Source organism: Camelus ferus, chromosome X (genome assembly GCF_009834535.1).
Source record: "Camelus ferus isolate YT-003-E chromosome X, BCGSAC_Cfer_1.0, whole genome shotgun sequence".
NCBI classification, from domain to species: Eukaryota; Metazoa; Chordata; class Mammalia; order Artiodactyla; family Camelidae; genus Camelus; species Camelus ferus.
In genome coordinates this window covers 55250831-55263574 of record NC_045732.1, presented here as the reverse complement: position 1 = coordinate 55263574, position 12744 = coordinate 55250831, and the positions used below count along the sequence as shown (strand labels likewise).

Here is a 12744-nt window from a genome sequence, read left to right as displayed (position 1 = left end):
TAGTTAGATAATGAAGAATTTTTAATTTTATTTTATTGAGCTATAGACAGTTTACAATGTTGTGTCAATTTCCAGTGTAGAGCACAATTTTTCAGTCATACATAAACATACATATATTCATTGTCACATTATTTTTCACCATGAGCTACCACAAGATCTTGTATATATTCTTCTGTGATATACAGTATAAACTTGTTTATCTATTCTATATATATCTGTCAGTGATACTGAGGAATTTTTAAACAAGTTTGTATTTTTTAGATTTAGCAGATCATTTGATGATCACTTTTACTGGCTTTTTTTCCATTCTAATATTCCATTATCAGAGTGGAAATTATCAAATATTAGAGGGCAAAAATCATTTCTGTTCTGCTTTTCAAGGTCTTGCCCTGTAATAATCCTGGAATTCAGAGTATGTCCTAAATTTTTAATGTTTCCCTTCTCACCTAAAGGAGAATAACACCTCTCCAGCTTCTGCTTTCCCTTCTATCTCTACTGCACTGAGCTGCTCAAAAGCTCTTTGACTAAGGTAAGTAACTGAGTGATTGGGGCCATTTGCATTTCATGTGATTTAACTCTGAATCACATAGCCATTTTAACAAACAGAAATAAGATACTGTTTGTGACTAGTGAATTCTCCTTAAGGCAACTAGAGTTTCCCAACTCTGATTTAGGGTATACCAAGAAATTGCCAATTATCTCAAGTGATGTAGTAAGATTATCCCTCAAAAGCAGGCTGATTTTAATCCACTCTGATCTTAAAATTGGTAATGCCATATGTACTTTATAAGGGAGAAGGAAGAGGAAGAGGAGGAGGAGGAGGGAGGTGGAAGATGAGGGGAAGAGAAAAGGAAGAGGGCTCCCACAACTTCCCCAAACTTGAAAATCATTCCTTTAGTCAGTGTGGGGAAAAATAGGCCTGGATTTTATACTAAGCCTAAGCCTACCTAATTATAAACAAAATTATTTTTCCACAGGACTCTACCTAAAGAATGTTGCCAACAGGCAATATTTATATATTTAGCCAATCTGAACCTCAGGAATAAATGACTCAATACTATGCTGAGAATTTAACAAGAAAAAGTAAGGCCTTCCTCTAAAATCAAAGGGCTTAAATGATTATCAGTAGTAAATAAAAATTCAGTGTTTTATTGAGTTTAGTGATCTGTGAGTACACTCCATAGCTATATCCTGCTGTCTATTTTAAAAACCATATTGAATTTGTAGAAGTTTAAATTATTTAATCAGGGCTATTCTCTCACACAGTCACTTATGGGTGGATCTCTTGTTTTCAGAGTTGCTTTTGACAGTAAATAATAAAAAAGACAAATATCTCACCTCCCATTATAAGAACTAGTCAAAGCTAATAGTAGAATTATGTTCCACACTTGAAAAATAAAAATATAATGAGACAGGCTATGGATGTGGCAAAGTATAACGATTAAGAGCATTAGTTCTAGAGTCATGCTACTTGAGTTGGAATTCTAACACCTTAGTATTAGCTGTCTGATCTTCAGCTAGTTACTTTATCTATATTTACCTAACTTTACTCATGTAAAATGGGGTTATAAGAGTTCCTTCCTCATAGCATTTTTTCTGAGTGTTAAATAAGATCTATGTAGCATATTTGGCAAAGGAAGCTCTTAATAGTTGTTCCTTGTCATTATCATGATCATCATTATCAAAGGAAAACAAGACTGACAAGTTGAAAGGATTTGGAATTGTTTTGCCTATATGGAAAAATAAGCTGGGAATGACCTCTTGTATTCACAGAATGTCAGAAATAGAAAGAGGCTTAAAGATCCTCTAATCTACACTCATCCATATTCACACCCCATTCCTCACATGAGGAAACTGAAGCTCAGGAAGATGGCATGAGTTGTTCACTATAACAGCTGGCTGCTGATATAACTGGAAGTAGAAGCCAGGGTTTCTGACTTTAAGTCCAGGACTCTGCACTATATTATGATAGTCACCACCACCCCTTCCCCAGCCTTTTATTATTAATGGAAATGTTAGGTATCTTGATTGTGGTGGTGGTTTCATAGGTGTACACATCTATCAAAATTCATCAAATTGTACATCTGAAATATGTGTAGTTTACTGTACAGAAATTATACCACAATAAAGTTGTTTAAATTTTTTTTTTAAAAAAAGAAACATGGCTATGGCATTAGAAGACATAGGCACATAAGGTGTGAACTATTAATTGGATTTAATGATTTCAACATGGAGTAGATTTAGGTAAGCTGTACACAGATGGCTGACACTGAAAATTAAACATTTATATAGGTTACCAAGAGGGAGATTGACTCCCATTCTTGAGATGCTTTTAAAGATAAGACATCCTTTTCATTCATTCATTCAAACATTTTTGATCATTTCCTGTAGAATAGGTGATAGCTATTTGTGGGATGACTTGCAATCCTGCCTAGAGCTTGATGCCACTGAAGGTATCTTCCATCATCCAGATAATGTTAATTTTGGACACTTACACTACTTACCTTTTGGACACTTACACTACTTACCTAACTCTGTAGACTTCCAGGAGAAAAAAGGATTTTCTTTAGCAAGTCTTCCTGGAATTAACAAACCTTATATTCAGATAGGGTTTTTTTTTTTCCCCACTTTATGATCAACCTAATACTGCTACAGTTTAAATTCGTGCTGGTCAACACCGTATGTCTTAATGTCTTTGACCCATGTTAACCTACCACCTTACTATTTTACACTTGGAAGTTTTTCTATTTGTCCTTTGTTTCCATGAGGGTTGTATGCAAAGAGGCAAGATCAATTCTAATAAGGCTGAAAACAATTAAGTATAATCTATGGAATGAATGTACTGGCTTTCCAAATATAAGAAGATTGAATAATTCCTTCATTTTAGGACCACACTAGTCTTTGTGCAAATACACGAATTTGCCTTTTGAATATCTACTGTCCTGGCATCTGAATAAAGTAACCCTGCCTATACTACTACAAATAGATGTCCTAAAGATGTAAGATATATGTATATTCGTGCGTGTGTGTGTGTATTCCTACTTGACTTAATTTCAGCAAGTTTATTGAACTCAGCACATTTTTTATCTCAAAAGCTAGTCTACATAGCTAGTCAGTGTCATTCTGTTTAATTTGCTGATGTCATCAGATTTGAACTGGGTAAAGGTAAGGAGAAAGAACCACCGTATATAGAACCAGGTGCCAGGCAGTGTGCACTGTCTTCTCAAAATGACCCTAGTATTACTAGGCCCAGCCTAAAAAGGCTAAAAATTTTCAGAAAAGCATGTTTCAGGCATGATACTTTTACACAGTTGCTGATGGCAATATCACTTCTTTGTGAGATTCTCGAGAAATACTCACATTGGACAAGGATGCTCATTGCAGCATGGTGAAAACCTGGAGACAGTTTAGACAAGATAGATAGCTGAACAAGCTAATCTACAATGTAAGAGATATTGCTTGGCTTACATTGCAGAATAATAAAGCAATGCATATTATTATTTATACATATATATTTATGTAAAGATACCCTTGATAATAAAGGTTACTTCTGGGTAATAGATTTGGATGGAGGGGAGGTGGTTAAGAAGGATCTTTGACTTTATCTGTATAAATTCTTATGTTAGAATGTATTCATGTACTATTTTTATTTTGCTTATTTATTTTTTGTTTGTGTTTTCGTTGGGGAGGGGGATTAGGTTTTTATTTATTTAGTTATTTTGTTAATGGAGGTACTGAGGATTGAACCCAGGACCTCATGCATGCTAAGCACGTGCTCTACCACTAAGCTATACCCTCCATTTCACTTGCTATTGCATAACTAAAAAGCATATTTTTTCCCCTTGTCTCTCTGAACCCTCTTCTGTTGGATCTGTGGGCCAAATCCACCTGCACTTGTTTACATTTGCAGCCATATTCCTAAGCTGAAGAATATGTACCTGTTTGGTCTACAGTCTTTAATTCTCTGCATTTGTCTGAGCAATTATCCTCAGCTACCAGCAGGAAATCTGGGAACATATTCAAAGGCTGCCTTGAAACATTAAGCTTGCAGTATTGCTGTTGATTTAACAGGGGGAGGAGGGATAAAAATATTACAAGTTGAACCAAAAGAAAAACCACAGTGTGCAGAACATTTGGCAGTTTGAGTAAACGCATAGGTCTGTTTTAAGAACAGCATGTTACACCTACATTATAGCTATACTTCGTATGAGTCTGTCAGGGATTCCCTTGTAAATCCGTGATTCTGATTTTCAATACCTCCTTGTTCTGAAGAAAACAATATTTTTATCATTTGAGGAATATTATCCTGGAGTTGTATCAGTTGGTTGTGAATTATAGTAATGTATGAAGAAATTGAGTAAAGCTATCAACTTTTTGCACACTAATAGATCTATGCAGTTTGCTGATTTGGGGAAAATGTAAAGAATGCTGGCATAATTGATAGAGTGACCATTTTATCTACTCCTTATTAAAAAACATACTCTCACTTTTATGGATCATTTTTTAACCTCAGAATCTACTCTTTGAAATGAAACTAGAAGCAGATCAGACAAATCACAATTAAGAATCAGCTTAAAGTAATCTAAGAGCAGTAGTCTTAGTTGGGCTTTCAAAGGGAGTTTCCTATATTGATTTGAGAATTTTTTACATTTAATGTTTCTGTCTGATAAATTTTGCATCTTGTTGATTGCAAACATCGAACAATATCAGGAGATGTATCAGCAGAGTTCTCAAAGAAGAAAAAAAAAAGGATGCAAACTAAAAGTACAAGAAGAATGTATTGTTTGGACAGCATTCTAGAAATTATTTTTCATTAGGTTACTTGCAACACTGACAAAGGAATTCAATAATGTGCTCTTTGGAAAGGTGTCTATCACCTAAGAAAACACTAACCTTATTTCCAACAAATTGGGTTATTATAAAAATAAAGGAAATAATAATACCTTAAGAACCTAAGACATTCAAATGATGCTGCTTAGTAACAATTCCTGAACCCGCTTTTGTTTCTCTCAACAGGAACTCCATTCTCCAACTCTGAAACTATCTACTTGTGCCCCAAGTGCTCTACATATAACCCCAAATACTGAACAGGTAAAATAAGTTACGGATTAGATAATTTTCTTTTTACATAAGCCTTGCTTGTACACTTAAGCAATCTTTAGGTCCCCATAAAGCTTTACACATTCGTAAAAAGTCAGGAACATGAAACTGCAAAGGAGAGTCTCACATGATGAATATCAGCTCAGCCCATTAAAGGAATGTGACAAGTGCTGGAACAAGTGCTGTGAATTGAGATTTTTCAGTTGCATTGTCTACTCAATCTGATTACTTTTAGTTTGAATGCAGTTTATTTTTAGCCAAGGATCTCCCACTGATTAGGTATATTTTAAGGGTCCTTGATTTCAGCACAAATAAAGTACCTAGATCTTCGATTGATTGAGGACGTGACTTGGTGAGTGATAATACTGAAACTGTACATCCAGAAAGAATAATCCAGGATCAGAACTAGATCTTCTCAGAGGAGCATGATTTGAAAGACACATAAGGGTCAAGTTCCCTTAGCCTTTATGATCAAATAATCCCACTTTTAAGATTTTTTTTTGAGTGTAGACATTATATCTCTAAAAAGTAACTGTAATAATAATTAAATACCAGATTAACAAATATGTGTTTGATGAACTAGTCACCATATATCAAAAAGTATATTCTAAGAAAATAAACCATAAGATGTCCCATGTTTGTCAGTACATAGGAGGGGAGTATAAAGCCTACAGAACATGGAGGATAAGAGGGAGGAAGATGCTTTTCTAAGAAAACAGACTTGCCCAGATTGAGGTGCCACATTGTGAATTTGGACAAAAGCTGGTCTCTAGATTTGGGATCCAGTAAGAAAGAGGTGATATTATGCAGAACAAATAAGCTTACGGAAGAAAAATTTGCCTACCACGTCCCAATTTGGCCTAGCCCAGAGCTTGGTCACTTAGAGTCATGTATTTAATCAGTAAACATTTGCTGAGTGCCAAGTATAAACCAAATCTTGCACAAAGATGAATTAGAACCAATCACTGTTCTCAAAGAACTCACAGTCTAGCATGGGTCATGTTCCTAACAAGACATAAGACAGTGGGATAAAGGCTACAACTGAGTTAGAAATGGAACCCCATGGGACCACCAAGATAAGATTATCACAGAAGATAAGTCCACTTAAATCACAGAGCTGTTCACCAGTCAGAAAATTGCATTTACTGTTATTTGTCATAATGAAGGTCTTTAGAAGTAGTTTTACTGTATGTTTGACTTCTGCTAATAAAAATATGGATTTCTTTGTTCTTTTGTTTTTAGTTTTTGTTTTGTTTTTCATTATGCAGAAATTTCAAACCTACATAAAAGCCCACAGAATCAAACCTGTCCCATAAATGGATGCTTTCATATACTGAAATTAACCAAAACATAAGTTCATATGTCAACATTTATGTAAAAGACTTAAAATTTCAGTCTGAAAATTGCTTCCTATTATTATTGATGGCTCCAAAGCCACTAAATAACTATGATTATATGCAGCTTCTGTCTTTTCATCACAGGAACTCCATTCTCCAACAGTGAAAGTCACTACATATCCACAGACCACTATTAGGAGATACATAGTACAAAATCCTGAACAGGTAAGCTATATAATGCAAACTCTTGTCCAAACCTACTATTCCTCAGAAGTTGATAACTTAAATAAGAAGGATAAGTCAGTTATAAGATCCCTAAAATCAGATTGTTGGACTTCCTTCTAGTTATAACATTGATTTCTAATCATTGGTATGAAAAAAGTCATCTTTAATTCCAGACAGCCATGTGCGTCAGAGACGAAGCAGTTTCAAGTAGCATGGAAATTCTTGGGTTATGAAGTCTTTCTATGTCTAGCACACCACCCTTGTGCTACAGAGGACTTTTGTGCACTTTGGACCAAAGGAAAAAGGGACAAATTTCTTTCACAGGCTTTGTATTAAAAAAACTATCAGCTGCTGCATTGGAGGTTGGAGTCTTTAGTCTATTTAGATTTGCAGTTGAGATATGGGCTGGGAAGAAGAAAATGAAAAGTCAAAAGTTCAACAGTGTCTCCATGCCTCTGTTGCCTATGGTGTATCAACTTTTGTGCCCAGCAATGAGCTCTTTTGAAAGTTACATTATATTTTCTACAAAGATACATAATCTTATATTTTAAAAACTAGGATATTATTCTGTCTCATTTTGAGGAGAAAATTTAGAAAATATTTTCCCCACAGTAATAAGCTTTCCTTAAGACGCATATATCACACACACACACACACACACACACACACACACACACACACACACACAGCCTTACTTTAGCTGCAACAGGAGATTCTTCTAGGGGGTTATAAGGATAAAAGTTTCACAAATAGAAACAGTGTGCCCCAGATAATGATACAGCAATTCTCAGCTTTTATCTTTATTTTATTTTTCCACTATTGCAAGAAACAATCTCTCCTCTCACAAAATAAAAATCGATTATTTGCTTCAGCTGTGGAAAGCAAAAGGTTAAATTAGGGTAACACACTTGGTACTATTCTAGGTCTGTGGGGAGGATGTACCATTTTGCTTGTGTCTATCTCCCATCTTTCTTTCTTTCTTTAAAACTTATTTTCTCACGTCTAGCTAGAGAGGCTGTTAGTTGTGCACGTGCAAACCTAGGAGTGTGCAGGCTCTGTGCTGGAGGCAGTGATTGGGACATTTGCTTGAGTCTTCATATATCTATGTAAATATAAGAGGAAATATGATTACAGTAAAGCAGCTGCTTGCTGCTCTTGCAGAATCAAGTGTTTAAGCAACAAATCTGAAAGATGTGTGGGGGGGAGGGGAGCCATGAGGAGGACGTGGGAGATGAGAGTGCCTCTTCTGTAACTTGGCCAATCACTTTACGCTTTCCCCTTTTTACGTCCCTCTCTTCTTTCTTTCACAAACTGAGGAATATGCAGACTTGGATGCATATTATACTTGATTATCTCTGGCTTTCAAAGAATTAACTCTAGATAGCACTTTTTTCATAATATGAGAATTGCTGTGTTTGCCTAGGATACATCCACATAGATTTGAAATATCAAATCATTTGAAGTCCAACCCTCTTTGCCCTCAATTCTTATGTAACTTTGGATGAATTATTATTCTTTAGTTAATGAGGAAATGGAAGAATTAATAGTTATTGGATATATACTCCATGCTATGCAATTTACATATTTTATCCTATTTAATCCTAAAACAAGCGAGAAAACAGAAGCACAAAGTAGTTGTCATTTATTCAGTGAATTTTTACTGACTGCCTACTATGTACCAAAAATTGCCCCAAGAACTGGGGATAGAGCAGTGAGAAAAACAAGGTCCCAACTTTCTTGGAACTTAAGTTCTTAACTGGCCCCAAACCACTGAGTTACAAAATGGCAGAGTTGGAATTGAAACGGAACAATGCAGATGTGGGAGAGAAACATTTGCGAATTAAGGACTATTAATGATGTCGGTGAGTTAAGATCCAGAGACTCACCTACATAACCACCTTCCCAGCCCCACATCCTTCCTAGCCACAGTGTAATCACAGAAGCAGAGAAATTAGAAATATGTATGCAAGTATATAACATATTTGTAACACTGAGCCTCCCTCTGTGAAGGCTTATTATTATGGTTGTGTTCAACTGCAGAGAAACAAATAGTTTCTCAGGCAGAAGATCCCACAGAGGGTTAAAGAAAAATGATCATTTTAAAGCTTTTAACTCTTTCCATTACTGAAGAATGAAACACATTTCAATCCCCATACTCTGTAAACAAAAATAATCTAACTAGTTTTGCACAGCAGCTTGAAAATCCTGTCTAGATATATTCCTCATTTTATTTATCTAAGTATATGCCTTTTTGTTTGTTCTTTGAAATTCTCCCAGGAGAAGATTCTGACTTAATTACAATATTTATAATAAGCTGAGCCTCCTAAATGGCAACTTCATCCTCTTTCACCTCCCAGTTTGTCTAATCGTTACTTCTTCTCCCTGTAATTAAACTGATCTCAATCCACTTCTCTCATTATGATTTCCTTCTAGCTCTGCCTTTTTATTTTTGCTTGTTCTTGATCTTCCTTATTTTCCATTTATTGTCATTTTAGTCAAGGGATTTAGCCATTCTGGTATATAATATGACCCAGAAATGGAGGAAATATTGTTGCTCCATCGATGATAGAATCCAATTGATATTATTCAGTTTCATTAATTTTCCAGTTGCAGAGCTCCTGCTGTGGGAGGGTACTCTATAGCCTTCAAATTGAAAAATAAAAGGAAGTAAGACATGGTTCCCAAACCAAAGGAGCTTACAGTTCCTCTCAGGAAGGGAAATAAGATATGTCCACAAATCACTATGTAAAACACATGGTAGGGTGGGTGATAGATGCCACGAGAGACATACAGATGAAGTCTTATCAAAGTTCAGAGGTTAGAGGTAATGCATTTGTTTGGGGGAATCAGAAAAGGATTTATTGTGATATTTAAAGTATTATGACAATGAACATTGTTATCAGGATCATTTTACTAATGAGGAAACAAGAACTTAAATAAGTGGGACTTCCTTAGGTCTACTGACTCTCAATCTATCACTCTTTATCTTTTCTGACAGCTCTTCTGGGAGTAGTTTTGACAAGATTTGATAACTTACATTGGAGATAGGGTTAAAAGAAGAAGAAAAGTTGAATAGGATTTACATTTTCCAGTTTGAGATCCTGGGAACATGGTAACCCAATTAAAAGGATTAGGATGTAAGGGGGAGGAGAAACTGGTTTCGGAAAGGGGGAGATTGTGAGATCTGTTTGAATCAGTAGCACCTGAGGTGCGTGGAAGGGAAGATGCCCAAGAGGCAGTTAAAAATGACTGGAGAAAGGTCACTTACGTGATAGAGACATAGGAGTTATTCCTCTTAAAGTTATCTTTGTAGCTGTGCAAATGAGTGAGATCCCTGAGGGATAATGGAAACGGTGAGGTCAGAACCTAAAATGCCTATTCTAAAGGAATAGAAGGAAAGGAGCTACTTTCACAGGCAGAGGAGTTGTCAGAGAGGGATGGGAACACAGACTGACTATAGCAGGTAGAGGAAGGGAGTGGTCAACTATCTCATGACCAAAGGACCAAGGAGGATGAAGTTGGAAAATAGAATTTGACCATAAAGAAAGCAGTGGTGATATTTGAGAGAGCCATTTTGGTATACTTGTGGAGGCAAAATCCAAACGCAAAAAATTAATGGGTGACTAGATCAAGGAGTGGAGGAAATAAGTGAGGATTACTCTTCCACAAAGGATACTGGTCAGAGGAATGAGAGATGGGATGGTAGCTAAAGGAGAAAACAGTCTCAGAAATCTGAGAGATTTATAGGCAGAGGGAAATAACCAGTAATAAGGAAGACTATACATGCAACAGAAAAAGGAAACAAATGGGATATAATTCTGGAAGAGTCAAGAGGGGACAGGTTCCAGGTACAGACAGAGAAATGATTTCCGGGAAAAAAAAAAAAAAGAGCAGTACGTCTTTGTTCATAATGAGTAGAAGGAGCAGAAACTGAAGATTTTTGAGGTGGGGAGTAAAATGGGGGAGTCTCATTGGTAGATTATCTTGGTTTTCTCAGTAAGTAGAAAAAGAATGAAGGAACATGAGCATGGGGGACTGAGGAAAACAAAAAGATTAGTAACCAAGTTATAGAGAATTTGGTGAATATAAGTATGACTATGAATGTTGGAGGGCCTCTTAAAGTTGGATACCTTGAATTTGTACTGAGCCAAAATAGCAAATCTTTGCTAATCTTTTTTTTTTTTTTTTAAATTTCTCCAGTAAGGTTTCATGGCCTGGGAACAGTAAAGTAGCTGTTGGGGATTGTGTACTTTGTTAGATGTGAGAACTACTGCCAGAGATTCTAAAAGTAGCAATTAAATTATAAGATCAGCCATCTTTGAAAACACCTGTTAATTTTTAGGGTGGATCTGGCACCAATTCAAATGTACAGCTAGGGAAAAAAATAAGCTCCCAAAATAGTGAAACTGTCTAGCAGCTTGTTTGTGAGAAAGCTAAGACTTTTGATTAATTTTATTGACCTATTTTATGCAGAGTGATTTTTTTTTTCTTATTAGTATTTGGTTTTGAGTTCTTATAGATTTGGGGAAAATAACAGTTCCCTAAATTTAGAAATTTTTCTTTCAGTAAATCATTTACAATAATGAGTCCAACATACATTTTAGGGAGAATCAACACTGTTAGCATCTTAAGCCATTTTTCTTCTTAAAAAATAATAAGGGTTCAGCATATATAGTGAACTTTAGTTCACAGAAAAGAAAATTTCATGTTTTTGCTAAACTTTTCCCCCTATTAGAAGATGTTACATCCTTAAGATAAAGGTTCATTTCATCCCTTCTCATCCAATCATCTGTTCATTCACTACAGGGTATTCAAGATGAATAAAGTCCCTGCCCTCAACAAGCTTACTTTTGCATATTTTTAAACTTGATATTTTAGAAAAGTTCTAAAAAGATTCTCATAAATTATTTTAAATGCAGTATGACTTTTAAATATTGTATTATTCAAGGCCAATGCTAATTATATATTAAAATGACAGATTAAAGGTACTTTAACATACATTATTTTGCTTGATATAAAGTACCCTGCATTACTATCCCTATGATAAAGGAACTGAGCCTCAGAGAAGGTAAATGACTTGCCTAAGTTTTCATAGTATGTAGGTGATAGAGGCAGAACTGAACACAAGTTTTATTACTTCAGAATTTTTTCCCACTACAGCTGCTTCCACTAATTTTAGTAGTCAAATCCAACAGACTTTTAGTAGTCCAAATCCAGACTACTTTGTAATTCTCACCTGTTGACCTCTCTGAAGCATTTATGCCTTCGCTCACTTTCCTATTGCTTCTTAAAAATATCTCTTTTCTTGACTTTATGACATTTTTCTTTTATGATTCTCATACCTCTTAAGACTTGTCTAGTTCTGTCTTTGATCTTCATTTGACTTTTCATCAATTGCGTGGTTTTAACTAGAACTTCTAAGCATATGATTCTGAAATCTAGAACTGTAGCTATGAAGTCCCCACTCAGTTCTAGACATATGTTTTCAACTGTGTGTTGTAAAAAAAGTCTCTTGGCTAGTTCTTTGCAGTAAGTTAACGCATGTTGAAGACGTTACTATACACTATATACTTTTCTAAGTGTTATGAGGAATAACAACATGAATCAGACCTAGATTCTTACCAGGAGCACATAAAACTCCATGCATCTCCACCTTTACTGTTTTTGTTTTGGGGACCATTGGACATATAGTAAGTAGATTCCTCAGGTTCAAAATCCCAGTCATCTTTGAAAAATGCTGTCCTTGATGATTTAGGATAATATTCTAACTTGTCTCCTTACCTGTATTCTTTCCATTCTCCACTTAATCTTCTGGAAGTAGACTTACATTCACATCCCAGCCCTGTTTAATAGCATTCAAAGGCATCTCACTGCTTGCAGAACCAAGCTCCATCTTTCAACTATGTCCCCTACATAATTTTATACTTTTCTAACCTTGGTGTCTTGACTCGTTTTGTTTCCTTGGTTGGAATACCATTTTATTTCATCTCCTTATATTCAAAGCCCACCATTACCTTCTTTCAAATGCCACCTGATCTAAGTAACCTACCCGAGCACTGCCAGGTGGAGCTCGGTTTTTCTT

General features: G+C 35.6%; 1 protein-coding gene across 2 annotated transcripts in view; it reads left to right on the top strand.

The window, feature by feature from the left end:
• POF1B (POF1B actin binding protein) overlaps positions 1-12744 on the top strand; it is a 72352-nt gene that overhangs the window by 11188 nt on the left and 48420 nt on the right. For both annotated transcript variants that reach the window (XM_014563343.2, XM_006189536.3), the window contains exons 3-4: positions 5017-5091; positions 6582-6662. In XM_014563343.2, the coding sequence (XP_014418829.1) occupies positions 5017-5091; positions 6582-6662 (156 nt within the window). The remainder of the gene's footprint in view (positions 1-5016; positions 5092-6581; positions 6663-12744) is intronic.